Raw genomic sequence first — 18380 nt, 5'->3', positions numbered from 1 at the left:
GAAGAAGGATATTCCCTAGACCAGATGGGGCTGGAAAGCTTGCCCAAAATAAGAGAAAGAGAATGATGAATATATACAACATTTTTGTACTCGTTAGTATACTGTCATTCCTTGAGTTATTACTTTCTCTGAAATTTACGATAACAGACCAATATCAAGAGCCACTTTATTTTAAACTCTATTCGGTTTATGGAATATCCTTCTTGAAGCGAAGGTGGCCATGTGTGCGCTGCGTGTGTGTGTGAATTCGTGTGAATCCTTGCTGCATATATTACCCAAACGAGAAGTTGCATTTACCGCGCACTCTGACAAAAGCTAAGAAAAGAATCAGCCAACAAACCAATTTGTGTGTATATATATTTGTAAAGCTTATATCTGCTCGATAGATCATGGCGCATTATCTTAAGCTGTTGCTGCATCACACACACACCACACACACACACACCATACAACACACACCTATGAAGCTACATATACATAAATGCAAAAGGTTGAGCCTAGAAAGATTTGAAGGGGTCTGCGCAGTGTGCGGACCACGTCCACTTGGGGCGTCGAGGGACGACCCGCCGGCGGGTCAAGGATCAAATGGAGAAGCAAAAACAATAGGGGAATGCTAAATTAAACTCTAAACCGAATGCAGAGGTCAAGTGGGAAACAAAACAAAAAATACAAAAAAAAAAAAAGAACAACATAATATTATCAATGTAAAATCGTATGTAAAAGCCAAGGCAGAAAATTCTATAAAATTGACAAACAACAAAAAATGAACAAAAAATACAAAAGAGAAACTGAGAAATAAATACATTTACATAGATGTTGCAAAAGTCAAGCGATGCGATCCTCCCATGGATTCCCGCAGCCTTCTCTGTAGATTTGCGTCTCCTGTCAGTCTCCTGCCACAGCTTCTGGAACGGCCTCATGTTTCTGGACGCCATCTTCTTCATACCAACACTGTTCACCTACCTGCTCATTCTCCTGCTCGCCTGCATCCTGTGCTTCATCGTTGTCTACATCAGCCACAAGATCTATATCTCCATCTACGACAATCTGCCGCTGGCCGGGCTGCCCAACTCCCGCCTACAGGTGCGCCCCGCCTCCAACCATGCGATGACCGTGCGGGAATACCTGGAGTGCTCGTTGCGCTACCCGCGCTCCAATCAACCGAGCCTTCGCTCCATTTGGATCCAGAACCGCTCCCAGATTCTAGAGTCCTCCTCGGGTAAGATCACTGGTTGCTAGGTCTTCCTCCTCGCTACCTCCTGCTTCCTCCTCCCTCCATTAGCTCTGCGAATAGTGCTCTCCCTGGATCCCTGCTACCTGGTCAGCATAGAGTATAATGTGTCGCCCAGCCGGAGGTCCCTTAGTTTCCTGTGCAACTGCCATAGGGACGAGCCCGGCTGTGCCGCCCTCGAGCCCCAGCCCGCGGGCTCCATTCACGTTGTTCGGTACTATGACCACCTCTCCAAGATACCCCGCCTGCGTGTCATGCTCAAGTGCAACCAGCGGCGGTCGGAACCGCGGCCGGATAGCAGTACGCAGCTGTGGCGGGATGACGGTGTTCCGGAGGCGTGGGATCCTTCGTGTACGGACCCAGAGGCCGCCTGCCGGCCGCTCGGCCAGCGGATTACGCGGAACGCCCGGCAGCCGGAGTGAGGGAGTGGGGATTTCAGCTTCGGATGAGAGAGGGGTCAGAGAGCACAGCCATTAACTGGCTGTTGTGTGATGTGGGGCTGGAACTCGTTTTAATAAAGTGAATACAAAGATCAGGAGCTAGAGGTGGAGGTGACAGTGGAGGCTTCAGGGTCGACGGGTGGTCGGTCAGTGGGTCGGGCGCTGAGCTCACGACAGCTTATGGATATCGCGTGACAACTAGCGAAGGTGAAAGTCAGCACTCGAGCAGGGGCGTAGCCAGGGGAATAGCCACAGACCCCGGCAAGGAGCCGGAACCCCCTTGGATCTTCTTTGTTGTTTGGTTGTCGGAATATATAATTAACTTCTTGCTAGGGGAAACTCCTCAGTAAATTTGGAATTGATTCTAAATTTAGAAAATCTATTTTATGCTCAGAAAATGTATTTTACATTGGCATGATTAAAGTTCAGGCTGTAGGAGACATCGAATTATATTTTCCATTTTTTATCTGAGTTATCCCATTATTTTTTCTTACAAGTTAATCATTATATTGAACCAAAAATCAGTTCAAACTGAAATAAATTGAGTGTATTTATGCAAGTAAGTACTAGAGTTTTTCTTGGAGGATTTCCTAGAAAAGAATAAAGCATATTTTTTGGTTTTTTCCAATGATTCTTTCCATTAGATTACTATTGAAAAAGGTCATCTTTTTTCAACCTCTCAAATAGTTTCCCTCATATCACTCTAAGTAAATATTTGTGGCTACGCTTATGCCTTCTCATATCTCATATCTCTCCCAATCTCAATTTTGTATGGGCCATGTTTTGCAGGGCTTATCATTCTGACTGTGGAATTTGTTATCAATAGATAAAAACCCTCCAGACCGAGTGGAGGTGGCGACGGGGCTATCGCCGTATAATTGCCAAATCACATCGCCCCCACCCGAATCCCGCCACCAGGCGAGCGGAGAGACCCCAAGCAATTCGCCTGACGCCATTTCATTCTTTATTGACGCGGCCAATTAAGAAGGCAGCGCCGTTGCCTTGATTGCCTGGCGAATGGGTATGAATATGACTCTGGAATTCCATGGACTATAAATATAAAAATCAAGCTGGGCCCCAAAAAGTAGCCAGATGCGCTCGCCCGTAAGCTAGGAAAACATTTCTAATCTCGGCCCAAGTTACACAGATTTCACGAGTTGCACAAGAAGCTTATCATCACACACAAAAAACAAACTGGACTGGACGCAGCACAGCCGGTGGAATAGCAACAAACAACATCTACTACAGCAGCAGCGGTCTGGCAACGAAGCGTATACGTAATGGCAGGCAAAGTTCCATTCATTTAACGCGCTCGTTTCAGTTCTCGGGCAGGTGTCAAGCGACGCACACACACGGCACACGGCACAACGAGGCGCGGTATCAAATCCGAATCCGAATCCAGAATTCCATATACACACGCTATATATGCTCGGTTGGCTAATTAACATACAACGCGTAGCGCCCCCTCGTTGTCTCTTTACCCATACCTGAGCTGTCCGAAAGTTCAAATTGTCGTACGCACCACACACATCACATTTCTTTGCTCAGAAACTCCAGTGCAAAGTCAGGCGGAAATATTGAAAGGAGCAAATCTGGCAAATATAGAAGCGATCAAGATGCTGGACCCCATATCGGACACGCCGCTGGTCTTGGCCTACGTCTTCATGTCGCTGCTAGTGCTGATTGTGTGCTTCATAATGGTCAATGTGGTCCACAAGCTGTATCGCAGCCTCAACAACGACGGATCGCCGATTGTATCAGTCCCGCTGAAGACCGCCATAGCGGAGCTGGACGCCATGAAAACCGGTTAGCCAGCAACCAGAAGCCACCAGTCAGCTGCCAGCTGCCAGCGTGAGGCGCCGAGAATCGAATCTCAGTCGACGCTTCGGTTTTTTAATGCAGGCGATCGGAGCACCAGCAGGCAAGGCATGGCAGCTGCGCAATCCACAATCACACCCACTCGCACACATCGCCTGGTGATACAAACAGCAAAAGCAATTAGCCGTAGACAGCACGAAACTAGGCTTACACACAACTAGAAATTAACTTACTACCGCTGGTATCTAGTCACTTAATTGTTCATATTGCCCTAAGCTTAGGTTACACATTGATATTGTAAATAAAGGTATCTTGAGAGCGATAATGGCTGGACGAGCGGCAATTAAGGTAGATTGGGGGCAAGTACAAAGCACTTAACCGGTCGCCGGAATTGTAAACGTCGCCTGATCGCCGATCGATGATCGATGCGTAGAATGCCGTAGAATAGCGTAGACTGCCGCCTTATCGGTGCAGTATCGAGACGTAATGTACCGTACGAAAATCGTGTGAGTCAAAGGCAATAGCTGATAGGAGAGCCTCGCTTAGTCATAGATTTATACATAGTTTATTTAAAATAGCATGTTCATCTATAAATTTGCAATTAGAGCGCAGTTTGTTGTTATTTTAGCTGGATGAGAGTATGGACTGCGGGGAGTCTTCAGCGCCTAAGAGGCCCAGGGCCTCGCAGCTGCGACTTGGATGAGCGTACGAAGATGATAGCAGAGCAGTCTGCTGTTGGTGGATCTGCGGCGGTGGCATAATCAATCTGTGGGATCTCTGCAAGTTCCGGGATAATAAGTACTAATTAATGAATCCCAAATGGTTGAGAACTCACCCCGAGAAGGTTTTTGGATGCTGCGACGTTAGGTCATCATCCTGGCTGCCAAGGGCCTTCTTCACATACTAAAATAAGAGGGGAAAATATTCTTAAATACACGTTACTTTCCTACAAAGTTGTGTGAAACCAACCAGGGGATTTAATATGATCTCCTCCTCCATTTTATTGATTTGCTTAACTAGATCCAGAACCTGAGTTATGTTCGTTTGCACTTTAAGGAACATGTCCGGTGAGTTGTATTTCTCTGGATCGTCTTTGAACAACACCATGCCGTCCTTTTGATTGATGCTGGCATAGATTTCACCCGATTTAATCTGTAAAAAATTAATTGGCAATTGAAATCGATATATGTAAAAGCTGAAGCTCCATCCCGCTTACCATGTTGAGGATGTAGCGCTCCGCTTCGGCGGCACTGGACAGCTGGACACGACTGGCCACATCGCTCAGGGAAAGGGTCAAAAAGGTTTTCGTTAGCCGCTGGATGTTTCGCTTGTACAAGGAAGTGGCCACCTGCAAAAATAAAAGAAAAAATTAAATGTTTAAGCTATATAAAACCAATCTATTTAAATGTTCGTTCAGTATGTGCAACCGGAAATAAGCTTTTGGTTTTGTATATAAACATAGCTCGCACTTCCGCGTATAAGCAAAATATAAAAATGTTTATTTAAAACAACAAAGGCCAATAAAAGAATGAATTATAGTATTGTTCCGCTTTGACAAAAATCTATATCTGGCTTAACTGATACATTTCCTTCTCTTCCCTTTCCTCTCTCATGCTTGCTGTTGCATATACGCAGCATTGTATAATGAGCCTCTAATCACAGTTATTTTAAATTATTTGTTTTGAACTTTTCGCAAAAATATAGATGCATGTGTTGAGTAGTCATTATTATTTTTTTGTCTGTAATAATTTAAATGAATGTAGTATTGCGCATCCTGTAGCTCTTGAACCAGGACACCTAGGATATTGAAATTGAGGTCAATTCTACCTTATTTGTCTACTCAAAAAAATTAATTCGGGCATGAAAGGGTTTAAAGTCTTTTAGCTAATTTAAGAACTTGTTCCAATTATAGGCGTTGCGTTTCTCGAGATTGCTTGAATTGTAAGAAAACAAGATCAAAGGGAAAATGCTTATACCACAGCTGACTAGAACAGAAGTCTAAAACATAAGTTCTCCAGAAAATCAGGAATCGTTAATTAGAGAAATGAGTAAAATAAAAACTGATAAAAATGTACAAGTAACTTTTATTTTCCAAATTGAAATTGACGAATAACCGCTCCGTTCAAGAGTTATATCAATTTAACTTTTATTTTCAATTTTTAAAATAAAAGTAAGGTGTAAACTTTTGTTTTCTAAATTGCTATATCTCCTTTTTGCTATCCCTGAAACAAAGGCAACCTTTGTCGCAACCTTTAAAGTAGAAGTCACTGATTAAATGCTTTCAGAACATTTTTTTTACATTCAATACTGAATGACGTACTTAAATAAATGATACTTAAACCTAAAATTTCCTGGAACTTTAATAACCCGGTCATAAAAGATGACCAGCTAGCATTATCTGCACCAAGACGCAACTATATACATAGAGTAACAATATAATGTATAATTGCATCATGATCCTATTTCACTGTTTCACAAATACTTGCCTGCTTGGCCAGTCCCATGTTGTTATCACGCGTAAATGCTTCACTGTACTTGAGGATAATGATGCGCAGCTCTTCGCTGGACGAATTCACGTACACATTGACCAGGTCGTGGTAGTGATTGGCCATCGGTTTCATGAAGCGGCCAATGACCTGTGTGTTTTTTGGTATATTCGGTATCTGCAATTGGGAAATCAACCTGATATATTCGGGGTTTGGGCAACGTGTAGAGGCAAGGTTACCTTGCCCTCGACGATGAGTGAAACCATGAGAAACTTCTTGTAGGCCTCCAGCATGATGTGCGACATGGCCATGGCCGGTGTGGTGATGCACACTTCGAAGAAGTAGAGGGCGCGCTCGTAGTTCTTCACCGCTGTGTAGATCATGCCGCCGTAGTAGTAGTACAGCAGGAAGTACTTGGCATCGTTGTTGGCATCCTGCAAAGATATTCGCCAGCTTAGTACATTTTATCCCTCTTGCGGGTGCACTGCTCACCACCGTGTGTTGGGACTGCTGCTGCTGCTGTGTCTTGCACTCGGCGGCCACGGTGGAGATGTCTGTGATGTCCGCGTCCAGGTACGGCAGCACCACACCAAAGTTTTTCGCCTTCAGACTGAGCAGGCAGAGATCAGCGTGAATAGGCGTCAGCTGGGTGTCCAACTGTCGGATCTGGTCGATGGCGCGCGACAAGATGCGCAGGCCCAGGATGCTAAGGTTCTTCTGGACCACAAAGTCCGTGAACAGATGGCATGTCTCGTAAACTGTGAAAAGCGGAAGCGAAAGGTCAGTAACGATTGGATGCGGGATGCGAGCGGCAGCATAACTCACAGGCGCACACCGCAAAGCGCAGCTGATCCACATTGTTGCGCTGCACAAAGTCGCGCATCAGCTGGATGAGCTGCACCGGCTCTGGATTGGCCGTGCCGGCACTATGCAGCTTTGCGAGCAGCACGTAGAGCACACCCAGCGTGTGCTGCTGCATGTCCAGCGTCTCCAGCACATTGTCCAGGATGCTCCAGTTGCGGGCCAGCAGCGACAGTGACTCCGGCAGCTCGTCGGCCAGCTCCCGGTAGCTGCCTGCAATTGAACACCGAAAAATACGGGGGCAGCGTAAATAACAAAACAAAGGCGGCGACCGCTCCAGTCTCCGCTCTCTGCGAAGCTTGTGGAGCGCCGGTTGGGCACACTTACCGGACGCACTTAGCGTGCGCACCTGATTCACATAGTTTTCCAGCGCACTTCCCATTTTAGCTAAGCCCGAGACAATTTTTTGCCTACTTTTAATTGTAATTTACGCAAATTAGAGCTGCGAAGAAATCGATTACAACAACGATACTATCGATTGTTTGGTTCGGCCGATTATCGATTTGGTTTTGAAATAATCGAGGTAGTGTGGCTGTATTCCGGCTGTTTAGCTATAGCCGTTTAGCTATATAGCTAGCTGTTTAGCTATATAGCTTAAAATTTAGCCTTTTGCATTTTGGTGTGCCCAGAAGTCGCGGAAGCGGAAATGTTTGCCTACTTCCGGCACTGAGAACAAATAAGGAAATTCAACGGCAAAACAGCAACATTTAGCGGGCAGGCAGGCACAGGAAAGACAAATCCATGACCCGAAGTTGGAGGATGCAGACCAGGCCCTCAGTGAGCTCCAGCCTAGGCCCTTTAAGGATTTTCGGTTAGTCCTGCGGGCCAAAATCAAAAGGAATCAATCAATCTGTATAGAAAACCTACCAAACCTCCAATTTTGAAAGGTGTTCCTTTAGCAAAGACTGTCCCTTCAAGTTTCAGGACTCTGGTAAAATTGAAATGCATTCCGTTTGCCATAAGGACAACATCTGCGAATGCGGCTTGGAGCTTGGCACCCTTGCTATGCTCACCTCTTTAAAGCCCACTAGTGAACTGTCTGCAGTCTCGCTGAAGTGGCGGCCCAGGGTGCTCCGCTATCTGGCCATCGTTTAGCGGATGAAGAACTTGTAGAAACAGTTCGCCGAAAGGGCCATACAACAGGCACCACCCCGCCTCTTTCTCCCAAGAAGAACAAATACTAGGCGGAGAAGACCTATGATATCTGCAGTCAACGCTTTATTTGCATTGTGTGCGGCACGAAGTCGGTGCACAAGGCGAACTTAATAGTAAGGTTTCCACCCAAATTCTCTTTATTACTAGCAACCTCTACGTCAATTCACGTCCACATGCGCCAGCACATCAGCGAGAAGGCAATGTAGTGCGGCGAGTGCAAGTCCTCCATTCGCGATCCCAGTATTCTGCACAAGCACTAGCGTCGGCAATGGCTCGGAAGCCAGGATGGCTAAAGCAGCGTCAAGTGCGGACATGTGGAGGCTTCAATGCCAAAAGTTTGTTGTCACACAAGCAGGATCATTGTAGGGACTAATCACAAACTGTGAGGATTCCATGGATTCCACACAGGCTTCAAGGCCGGCTTCAAGTATCCCCGCACGATGGCCGACCAGAATGGAGACGTAAGTTCATAATGTTTTATACCCAAGAATCACGGGCTTGCTTTATGTCGCTTTAGAGCGTTGACTCGTTGACTCGCAGCCCCATGATCCAGCCGTGGACACGGGTGAAGTGACCATACCAGCTCCACCCTCTGAGAATACTCAGTTTCCCACGTACTAGAAAGATTAGTTCTATTTTCCTAATTATATTTCATAGATCCTAATTTATTAGGAAAAAAAAATCTTGGAAAATATTAAATATTTTTTTGTTGTTTTGAAGGTTTTTTTTAGGTAAAAGCTTAAAAAGCAGTTTTCCCGCCTTGTTGTGATTCGGAGAGTTTTCCTTAGAGATAATAAACCAAAGTTTTAACCTTGCAAAATATGTGCGATTTTCTATTTTGATATATGTGACAGAGACAAATAAATTAAACAAAAATGTTTCGATTTGAATATTGTTAATTAAAACACGATCACAGTTAATAATATTTTCCATTTTTGCGTCTTAGAAAGCATCTTTCAACCAAAAAGAGAGTGTTAAAAAGTCAACCGTAAAGTTTTTAAGTTTAGTGTCCTCTACTTAAACTATACTTAAAAAAGCGTTACCAATTTGTGTAGATAGATATTTATTTGTCTATGTATATCTACTAATGTTGATATACCATGTATACCATGTAAAAAATCCTGTATCAAATAATGTTCTCATGCAGTTTGTGGTTTTGGGGATTTAAATGCTCGTTTATTAAGTTGTTCAGTTTTCCATTTAATTTTAATATCATTTTAGAATCTGATATGATTTTTTTTCTTTCAACATTCGAATTATTTAGTCATGCTGGTTTACCATGTTCCGTGTTTTATTTATCAGTTACGTTTCGCTTTAAACTAATTTAAAATTTAAAAATCTACTCTGCAGGCGATACACATCATCATCCGGTTTCAGTTCGGTTTTAAGATCGCTCATTAAACTAGGTTACGACAAACATTGTTTCAATTGGTTTCATTTCGGGCAGTTTCGCTAATAACTCGTTAAGTTTTTAATATTTAAATGGTTTAATTTAATGTTAGTAGTTAGTTGAGCGCTTACGTTTGGTTTAATATAATTATTTACGCTTGTATGTAATCGGCGGCAGGCCATTCCCAAAATTGCTGTGCTGCCCTGCGTTCGCTATCAGTAATTGAAATAAGTTACCTTCGAGTTACAAAGGAGTAGACCTTAGCGTTTATTGTCTGAGTTTGATTCGAGTATCAAAACATGTTCACTATTTGAGAGTGCAACTGAGGTGTGAGTACATCAGAATGGCAAATAAAACGCTCAATGTAAAATTGTTAATATCATACAGCTTCTGTTTGTTTTATTTACAGCTCTTAAAAAGGAAGAAGAGTATCAACAAAAATAGCATTTCGCCTGATTCACACACTGATTCTGTTGTTCTCTGTTGTCTCTGTTTCGGAGTCCCTGATCCCTGATCCTGCTCCCTCCTTTTGGCCAGGCCGGGCATTTGCTTTGCTTTGCCTTAGATCTTGGTCTCAACGACGGGTTTTTTCTTCGACACAAAAGGGGATGTTCAAAGAGAGAATACAAAATAGAAAAGGATTCGATTAAGCCAGCTGCCATCGAGTGCCGAGAGCCAACATACGAGGATTACCATGCAAAGATTTGATCGGATTTGAGTTGGTTTTGGTGTGAGGGAGCAGGCGCTAAATGAAGTGGCATGGTTGGTCTATGAGAGCGAACTGTGCACTTTGGAGACAACAAACAATCAACATTAACAACAATGGGCGTGAGATCTGACTGAATGACTGACGACGACTGACTTATTGTTATTTCGACTTGGATTTTTGAGTACTTTGAATACGACGAGATACCTCTAAGTTGTTGGCTTGATTTAGCTTTGATTATGCTGATATTATCCATGATCACTACAACGTCTATTAAACAACTAACGAATTCATCTAGCTTCTATATAATAAATATATTGACATATTCCACTAAACTCTGCGTCCCGTCCCATCCCATGTCCCCCTGGCGACTAATTTATGTTACGTTTACGATGCATCCATCAATCTTAAAATGTAAAACATGTTCCACTTACGATCTACGCTTGGAATCGTCGATTAATCTTCTTGCTCCTTTTAATTTTTTACTAATTATGAGTATTTTTTTTCATTTGGTTTCTTCGTATTTTTTGGTTTTTTTGTGCGCCGCATAATAAATGCTGTGGGAGTTTCTGAAACACTCCACGAAAAAAACTAATCCTTCCTCTGCCCAACTAAAGACAATATATCGATAAGATGCGTAACGGCCATATATTTGTGATTCTGCGACCTACGAAATTACATCCGTTCGCTTCCAAAAACAGAAGAGAGTGCTCTCTTAACTAAGTTTCAAGAAAGCTTAGAACCAGTCGGTCAAAATAGTATGGCGTTATGCATCCTATCATTATATGGTCTTCAGTTCATTGATTGGATGTATCTATTCCCTCCGTTTTTATTTAGTCGGTTCAATTAGCATAGTACGATACACTTAAAGGCTATTAGGAAACAGTTGTATCTACATAGATCTATGAGTACTCTGTAAGAACCAAGGATACGAGCGCCTAGAGGAGTTGTAACTGGTCAGAGTCAGTCCGATTTCGATTTCTGGTCCTCGTCCTTCCGTGTTATGTACAGTATTTGTGTGCTCAAGTGGGTCGAGTTGGGAAATCATATCGAAAATACATACGAAAAAACCCTAGGCCTAGAAAATTGCTTATAAAATTGCGCGACACTGGAAAAAAAGAGCACGAGTCATCCGGCACGAGTCTTGCGATCTATAAAATAGAGGTCAATACACATAGAAATAACGAGATCCTGCCACGGGTCGCGAACTCGGGTTGATTCTCTTATAAATGCGGTTTAAAAAACAAGTGAACGATTTTGATTTTGGTATTGGTATTGGTTTTGGTTTTGATTTTGATTGCGAAAAAGTGTTGCCTTTTCTTTTGATCGTTTCATTGTTGCGTTTCGCATTTGCGTCAGTTGTGGTTGTGGTTTCTGTTTCTTGGTTGGCTTGTGGTGGCGATTCTGGTGTCTGTTCCGGGGCACAATTCTGCACGTTACTGGCCGTCGAGCATCAGACCGTGGTCACACGGTCGATCTCCACGTAACGCACAGAATTGTCGCTTTGTCAGCAAATCACCTCCTTTTCATCCAGCACAGCGGTGTCCATCGAGCTGAGCGACTTGAGTCGCGTCTGCAGCACCGAGGATCCGCGCAGCTTGCGTTTGATTTTCCTAAAAAATTTAATAAGTATTGAATATTGTAAAGTGTGCTTTTTGGGATTCTGTAAAACCATCATACTAGGACAATCACTTACTTGTAGGCAAAGGCAGCGAACGCACAACACGAGAGCACAAAGATCAGGCAGAGAGTGGCCAGGATCTCGGCGGGCAGCTTCATCAGGGCCGAGCATTGCAGGAAGGCCTCGTCATCGCCTGAGGGACAATGGACGACGCCATCGCACCAGACACTGGCATTCACACAGGCGCCCAGTTCGGCGCACTTGAACTGACAGTCCTCTGTCGGACATAATTGATATTTAATTTGAATTTTAATTAAATTATAGCGATTAACTAACCCGCCATGCTGAGTGTGGGCCTGGGTATCAGCTCCATCCAGTTAAAGGAGTACTCGCCATTGCCAGGTCGCAGGAACTCGACGCTGATGGCCCTAGATCGATTGATCAGCGCAAAGTTAGGCCTTTCGTTCCATCCAGAGCTGAAGATCTCCACAAATTCGTAGGCGCTCGAGTCCGGACTCAGGGGGCAGGCCACAATGGTGAGTCCTGTGGGGTTTGATTTATATTTAATATAATTTGAAATTTGTTAAAAATATATCGTAAATAAACCCACCCTCCGAAGTTGTCAGCACAGCTCTGGACTTGGTCTCACATCTCCAAGTATCCGACTGAACAAAGGTCGTGTTCAGAGTCTTCATCGGATTGTGCTTACTCAGGAAGATAGCCTTGAGGCGCACATATAAGAATTTATTGCCATTCGAGGGCTCAATCAACCAGGGTCTCGACCGGCACTCCACCTGAAGCACACAATTTCCGTTAAATTAGTTATTTTGGATAAATATTTGAGAGCTATACTCACATCCCCAAAGGTCATATCTATGGTGCCGCTGGGACCGAACTTCCTGCGTCCGTCCTTGCAGCTTGTGGGTGCCTTGACAAACTCGAACATTCCCTCGAAGTTAACTGTATCCGGGTCATCCAAAGTGGTCATGTTCTGAGCAATAAAGTGCACCTCCACATCGCGACTCGTGGAGGTGTATTCTACGGGCAGGTGGGACTGGTTTGAGGAGTTGCACATGCAGCCCCGATGCAGCAAAATGGAGTCGTGGTAGGGTCTCTCGAAGATCTGAAAGTAATAAGATAAGCTTCTTTTATTACCTGTTCACGGCTGAATAGGAGTTAACCTACCTCAATTTTGACATTGGTATCCCCATAGCAAAAGGATCTGTTGATGTCCTCGTCTACACGCGAGTAACAGGGTCGATTGGTGGTTGTTACCTTTCTCAGCTTGATCCTGACCCGCTCTCCTCTTTGTGCCTCAAACTTGTAGACACACTTTAGATTCCTGGTGCCGCCTCTTCCGAATAGGAATATATTTCGTACACTCCGGAAGATGGCGGGATCCTTGCGGTCCATCATGTTGCTGAGGAACTTTCGGTTGCAATCATGCTCGCCGCCACCCCAGGGCAGTCCATCCTGGTGCAGGTCAATGAACTCGTACTTGAGCTTGAAATCCAATGGTCTACGAAAAAGGAAGTTAAGAGTTGACTTAATCTTTAGAGGAGATCCTACCTAAGCACTGTGGACTCGGTGTTGCGCAGCTCCAGAGTGATAGCATCGCTGGTGGACACATAGCTTTCGGAGATGGTGCAGGGTCGGGCGTAGGTCTCATTAATGTTGGAGCGATCGCAGGTGCGGGGTATTGTTCCCCGACAGAATCGCGCAATAACATTGGTGGAATTGTGGGCATAGTGACCCAAAGTGTTGTAGCTGCTCGTTTCGCTAGCACTTAAAAAATAGGGGAAAACATAAATATAAATAAAATAATTGCTTTTCTCTCTTGTTATCTTACCAATTTAAGTCCTTGCAGACGGGAGCATCCCTCAGAGTTCCATCCCAGATGCGCAGCATGCCACTGCAATCCTCCTGCGTCTGCAGCACGCCTATCGCTCCCACGGAGGTCTCATCCACTCGCCCGAACTCCGGATCCAAGTTGAACTTGAGAACGGATATCCAGACCTTGAAGCGTGACAGGGGCTGGTGCATTCCAGACTGGCTGCTCGTTCTCCGCGACAGACTCAGGTGGTCGAAGGTCTTGAAGACGCCCAGTCCCTGCAGGTGGTACAGGCACGTGGAGTTTGGGGCCAGCGAGTGCTTGGGATTCTCCAGTATGCCACGGCCGGCGCCGCGAATCCAAAACTCGCAGGGCTTCTTGTTCTTGGAGTACGTGGGACTCTGGATGTCCACGAACTGAACTTCCACCTGCGACGCAAACGCAAACAACCAAAGACAAGTGATTAAAATGGCAGATTGTTCCGAGACTCGAGACTCACCTCCAGCTGGAAACCGTAGAGTGGCAGGACCTGCGACGAGGTGCCGGTGAAGGTGCCAAACGGCGACGTGCTGAACTCGACCAGAAGCTCCGGGCCGCTGGAAACGGCCGCCGGCACCGCCTGACCGCCGCCGCAGAACTTCAAAATGATGGGGTCACGTGTGGTATAGCCATCGTACACGGTCACGTAGTCCTGCGGGCCCAAAAGGACGAACAGAGAGAGAGACGAAGAGACAGAGAGAGAAAGAGAGAGAGAGAGAGAAAGCAGAGTTGGGTGAGGAGAGAACGAAATGAATGAGTCGGGCGACAAATGTGGGTGGTGGTTTCTTGATTTCACCATGTGGGTGCCACTAACAAAATGCTACAGAGGACAAATATACCGGAAATCGGTTCGAATTATTTATACAATAACACCAGTATCTAGCGTATTAATATTGTAGTTTTAATTAGAGAAGAAGGCCCTGATAAAGTGACTTTTTGTCATTGACAAAACATTAAACGAATAGGCTTAAATTGCGTGGATTTACTTTAATATTTGTTTAATTTTTAAGCGTTTTTAATAATTATTAAAAATTGCATGGAATGACATCATAGTTGGTCGGAAATATTCTAAAATGAAAATAAATAAATATGCTAATAGATTTAGCTTCTATTAAATACATTTTTTACGATAACATTTTGTTATTAATCACTTTATCATAGCTTTTAAGCGTCGTAAACTCATTTTTAAACCTCAAGATACATTTATTTCTGGTTAAGAATGTTGATAAAATGTGTCATAAAAAGTGCTAAAAATAATTTTTTGTGGCTGTGTGTTTTTCTCACCGTGTAGTAATTGAAGCTGAAGGCCGAGTGTGGCCAAAATGGGTTCGGAAGAGTGGGACGGTGGGGCTGAGCCGAACTGAGTGCGAAAGAACGGTAATTGCTGTAAAGAAGGGGACCTAAAGTGCAGTTGGCAACCGGGCTCTCGTATTACTTAATGGCCACTGGACGTATACGTGATTTTTGGTTACATTCCGCTTCCCAGGACGATGGAAAGTAATGGTGCGGCGTGTTAGCAAGCGGAGGAATGGGAAGGGCCTGGGCAGAGGTCTAAGTAGTTGAGCACAATGGCTTTGATGTGTCCGCCACTTGATGTTCACTAAATGTCGAACATTTTGAGTTCATTTAAAGTTTGTTTTAAGTAAAAAGAAGTATGTTTATGCGGGCTACGTTTAATGTTTTGACCGAGAACTTAAAGATTCTGACATGGTCTTTAAACGTGTGCGGTTGGCTTTACTTTTGAATATTATTGGTGTTATTTTTAATATTAAAATAATTTTAACATTTATTTTTAGGGTTATTTAGGTGGGTTTTTTCTGTATTTTTTAAAATTTGACGGTTGCCTTTGGGTGGTTTTTTCCACAAAGGTAAGAACTTGTTTATGTTATCAGGAAATGTTTAGTAAAGAAGTTAAAGAAAATAGCAAAATATTATTTTAAATAATTATGTTTGCTACAGGTACTTGTGATTGTGAACATTTAATTTACATTTTGTGCAAAGTAATCTCATGATAATTCCAAGACAAAAATGTAGACTAAAGTGTTTTATTTAGTTGCTAGTATTTATGTAAATGCTAACTAATTTTGTATGGTAACTTGACTATCTTTTTGGTATTCAAAAATATAATTTTAAAACGCAAATTCCCAAATCGCATAAACTGATCGTATACATTTGTGTGTGGTTTCTGCTGGCTTTGGCATTTTGCGCATAATTGTGCGCATTTTAATTGAGTTGGCCTTGCCGCCGGGTGTCAGAGTGGGCCTTGTACCCGCAATATACACACACGGTACAGGGGGTAATGGCTTTCGGGACGAGGAGTGACGACCGAAAGTGTGGGTCCCTGACCAGAGGCACTTCCCACCTTTTGGCCAACGCATGACAAATTAGTTTTGTGGCCAGCGACTTTTGCATTAATTTAGCTGAGGTTTCTGTTTCCCGGTCGCCCTTGTTTGTGCAGCTGGCCGCAAATTTAAACTATGCCAGAGACCGCAGACCAGATTCCGGGGCCGGAGCCGGAGCTGGAGCCGCAGCCACAGGACACCCAGTAAACCTGTGCAAGAGGTCCAGGTAATTTGTGACCACAAATTTATTGAAAGCGCGGCATTTGTACAAATTAGTGGAGGACACAGATGGGGGTCGAGGGTTTTTTTGTGCCCTTTGACCCCCAGTTCTTTTTTTGGTTGCATATTTTAGGAAAAGAAGGGTTGGTGCACAGAGAACGAAATAATTATTTTAAACCTATATAGAATATATACTTAAAAAAATTATATAAAAATAATTTTCCTTTGATTTACGATCCAGAGAAATTCATATATGATTTATCAACTTATCGCTAGATCAGAACTGGGCCGTAAATATTCTCATTAATTTCCAGGTGTTGAACATTTTTCAATTCATAATTATTGATTGCTTTACAGATAAGCCATACAAAATTCCCTAGTGAATTAATGGTTAAACGGATATATTTTTCTAAGTGGATTCCAGTGAAGGCTCTCTCCATGGTTTCCATTCCTTTGCCAAAGCTCAGGCTGCGGGAGTCTCGCCCATCCGGCGATTATTCACACATGCCGCACCAAAATGGCCAGCACTTTTGGACATTTTGGCTTAAGAGCGCGACAAAAAGTGGTAAAAAAGGCGCTGGAGAATGGCGAACGCAGGACAATTTGTAGGCAGAGTGCACCCGGCCGGTAGGAGCCAGGATCCTCGTGCAATCCTTGCAAATGGCGCTAACGTCCGAGCGGATTGCTTTCCAACTGAATAAGCAAAAAGTAAAGAAGGGGTTACCCGGCATGGTCTCCGGGCTAGGAGGATAGTCCGTCCGAAGGAAGGAGGTGGAGGATTTGCTGCCACAACGAGCATTTAATGGCGGAATTGCTGGCGGAGGACACGGGGTCATCCTTTCAGAGGGATTTTGTTGCGAAGCGAAATTGAATAGTTGCTGATGACTAAATGGGCAACTAAAAGCAACATTCCTCGGCACGGAAATCGTCAAAACGTTTTAGTGGAGCTTTAGGGGATGGTAATGGTATATGTATAGGGATGCCAGCCCCTAGCGCGGGGTGGAATGTCTTTGACCGCTGCGGCAGATCGGCTTAAAGCGCTCTGAATGGAGCCCGGAAGTGGGAAATCCATCAGAAGTGGCATCGCATCCTCAACTGCCTGGTTGCTCCTCTCCGCTTTTGTATGATGAATGCCCGGGGCAATTATTTACATGGGTCCCTGGCACGTTCGTCCACTAATGTCCTTGATGTCCTCGAAGCATGCCCTCCCTCTACCCCCAACCCCCTCGCTCGACCGCTGTCTTTGTGTGCGATTTATGATGTGCGTGCCAAGTGTTCATTAATATAAATCCAATGACAGATTTTTCCCCTCGCGTGTGTGCTAATGAATATATTATCCAGTCCATAGATAATCCATAGATGTCGATTTACCCAGATCATTTTGATTTGTTGTTTGTTTGCCGGGGCTTAGGGGGTTGTGCATACAATTTGGCTTGATTAATTGTTTCGAACAGCGAAGGATGGCATATAATTGTTGCTAATGGTGGAGATACAGAGATATATATATATAGAGAGAGAGAGAGAGGAAGAAGAGAGGGGGTGGTGGAGTGGCTTGTGGTTTGGTGTCAGAGTTCAAGTGCTCACTACTAATTCTACGACTAAAATTGATTTGTGGGCTTCATGAGTTTGAATTGAATTGAATTGAATCGATTTGCATTGAACTAAGCGAGGCATTTTCTTTAGTTTGGCATTACCGTGGATTTCCATTTGGGCTTTACATTTTCCTATTGGAGAAAATATACATATACATTTATAGGTACTTCAGTAATGGAAATCGTAATCACTTGCTTAGCAATTTCTATAGTTTGGTGCAATTCGAGAAATCGTGAGAAGGGAGTGCTCAAAGGAGAAACATTTTTTTTTGGGTTTTGTGGGGTAATCAGGGAAAAAAGTTTTGGCCTATATTAAAGTAGTTTTTTAGCATATAAATTTGAATTGGTTCTTTAAAGAATGTGTGTATATATTTAAATATTTATATCCTAAAGCCAATTTATAACTAACTAGCTCACAAAAGATATATTTTCTAACAAGACTTCGTGTACAAACTTAAGAATTCAGAGATAATCCAGGAAAGAGTAATTAATTTCCCTTCTATTTAAACATTTTCCTGGAGCAATTAGTTCCCCCTTTAAATACTCTTTGTCCTTTCTGAATATCCCATTAGTTGGCTTTTATTTTTAATATAATTAAGGTAGCATCATTAAATCCTACTTCTTGGAACCGTTGCTTTCAACCATATCC

General features: G+C 43.7%; 5 protein-coding genes across 6 annotated transcripts in view; 3 read left to right on the top strand and 2 right to left on the bottom strand.

The window, feature by feature from the left end:
• The first annotated feature begins 26 nt into the window (after window positions 1-26).
• LOC108083690 (uncharacterized) lies at window positions 27-1766 on the top strand. The gene is made up of 2 exons (XM_017179575.3): window positions 27-1219; window positions 1283-1766. Exons 1-2 carry the CDS (start codon window positions 814-816, stop codon window positions 1651-1653), a joined length of 777 nt encoding a protein of 258 aa, XP_017035064.1. The 5' UTR covers window positions 27-813; the 3' UTR covers window positions 1654-1766.
• A 1217-nt stretch (window positions 1767-2983) lies between these two features.
• Window positions 2984-3814, top strand: LOC108083691 (uncharacterized). The gene has a single exon (XM_017179576.3). The coding sequence runs from the start codon at window positions 3288-3290 to the stop codon at window positions 3480-3482; it is 195 nt and encodes a 64-aa protein (XP_017035065.1). The 5' UTR covers window positions 2984-3287; the 3' UTR covers window positions 3483-3814.
• Window positions 3815-4038: 224 nt separating this feature from the next.
• CSN3 (COP9 signalosome subunit 3) lies at window positions 4039-7321 on the bottom strand. 2 transcript variants are annotated; one of them, XM_017179568.3, is made up of 9 exons: window positions 7164-7321; window positions 6801-7049; window positions 6468-6733; window positions 6215-6409; window positions 5976-6152; window positions 4706-4837; window positions 4459-4641; window positions 4325-4392; window positions 4039-4266 (listed from the first exon to the last, which is right to left on the bottom strand). In XM_017179568.3, exons 1-9 carry the CDS (start codon window positions 7216-7218, stop codon window positions 4251-4253), a joined length of 1341 nt encoding a protein of 446 aa, XP_017035057.1. In that variant the 5' UTR covers window positions 7219-7321; the 3' UTR covers window positions 4039-4250. The 2 variants fall into 2 exon arrangements, with proteins under 2 accessions (XP_017035057.1, XP_017035058.1); XM_017179569.3 differs by having other exon boundaries at window positions 6471-6733.
• A 256-nt stretch (window positions 7322-7577) lies between these two features.
• Window positions 7578-8690, top strand: LOC108083620 (uncharacterized). Its single transcript, XM_070285450.1, is given in 8 exon segments — window positions 7578-7613; window positions 7695-7824; window positions 7827-7863; window positions 7865-7980; window positions 7983-8312; window positions 8315-8353; window positions 8356-8402; window positions 8405-8690. Coding segments are annotated over 8 exon segments (795 nt in total). The 3' UTR covers window positions 8465-8690.
• A 988-nt stretch (window positions 8691-9678) lies between these two features.
• LOC108083632 (uncharacterized) overlaps window positions 9679-18380 on the bottom strand; it is a 47509-nt gene continuing 38807 nt past the window's right edge. The window contains exons 10-20 of the mRNA XM_070285576.1: window positions 17834-17863; window positions 14039-14230; window positions 13558-13967; window positions 13278-13493; window positions 12894-13227; window positions 12565-12831; window positions 12319-12502; window positions 12045-12251; window positions 11784-11985; window positions 11607-11700; window positions 9679-9972 (exon numbers count right to left, since the gene is read on the bottom strand). Of these exons, the coding sequence (XP_070141677.1) occupies window positions 9943-9972; window positions 11607-11700; window positions 11784-11985; window positions 12045-12251; window positions 12319-12502; window positions 12565-12831; window positions 12894-13227; window positions 13278-13493; window positions 13558-13967; window positions 14039-14230; window positions 17834-17863 (2166 nt within the window). The 3' untranslated portion in view covers window positions 9679-9942. The remainder of the gene's footprint in view (window positions 9973-11606; window positions 11701-11783; window positions 11986-12044; window positions 12252-12318; window positions 12503-12564; window positions 12832-12893; window positions 13228-13277; window positions 13494-13557; window positions 13968-14038; window positions 14231-17833; window positions 17864-18380) is intronic.

The sequence above is a fragment of the Drosophila kikkawai genome, chromosome 3L (genome assembly GCF_030179895.1).
Source record: "Drosophila kikkawai strain 14028-0561.14 chromosome 3L, DkikHiC1v2, whole genome shotgun sequence".
Lineage (NCBI taxonomy): Eukaryota > Metazoa > Arthropoda > Insecta > Diptera > Drosophilidae > Drosophila > Drosophila kikkawai.
This window is presented reverse-complemented; position numbering and strand designations above follow the sequence as displayed.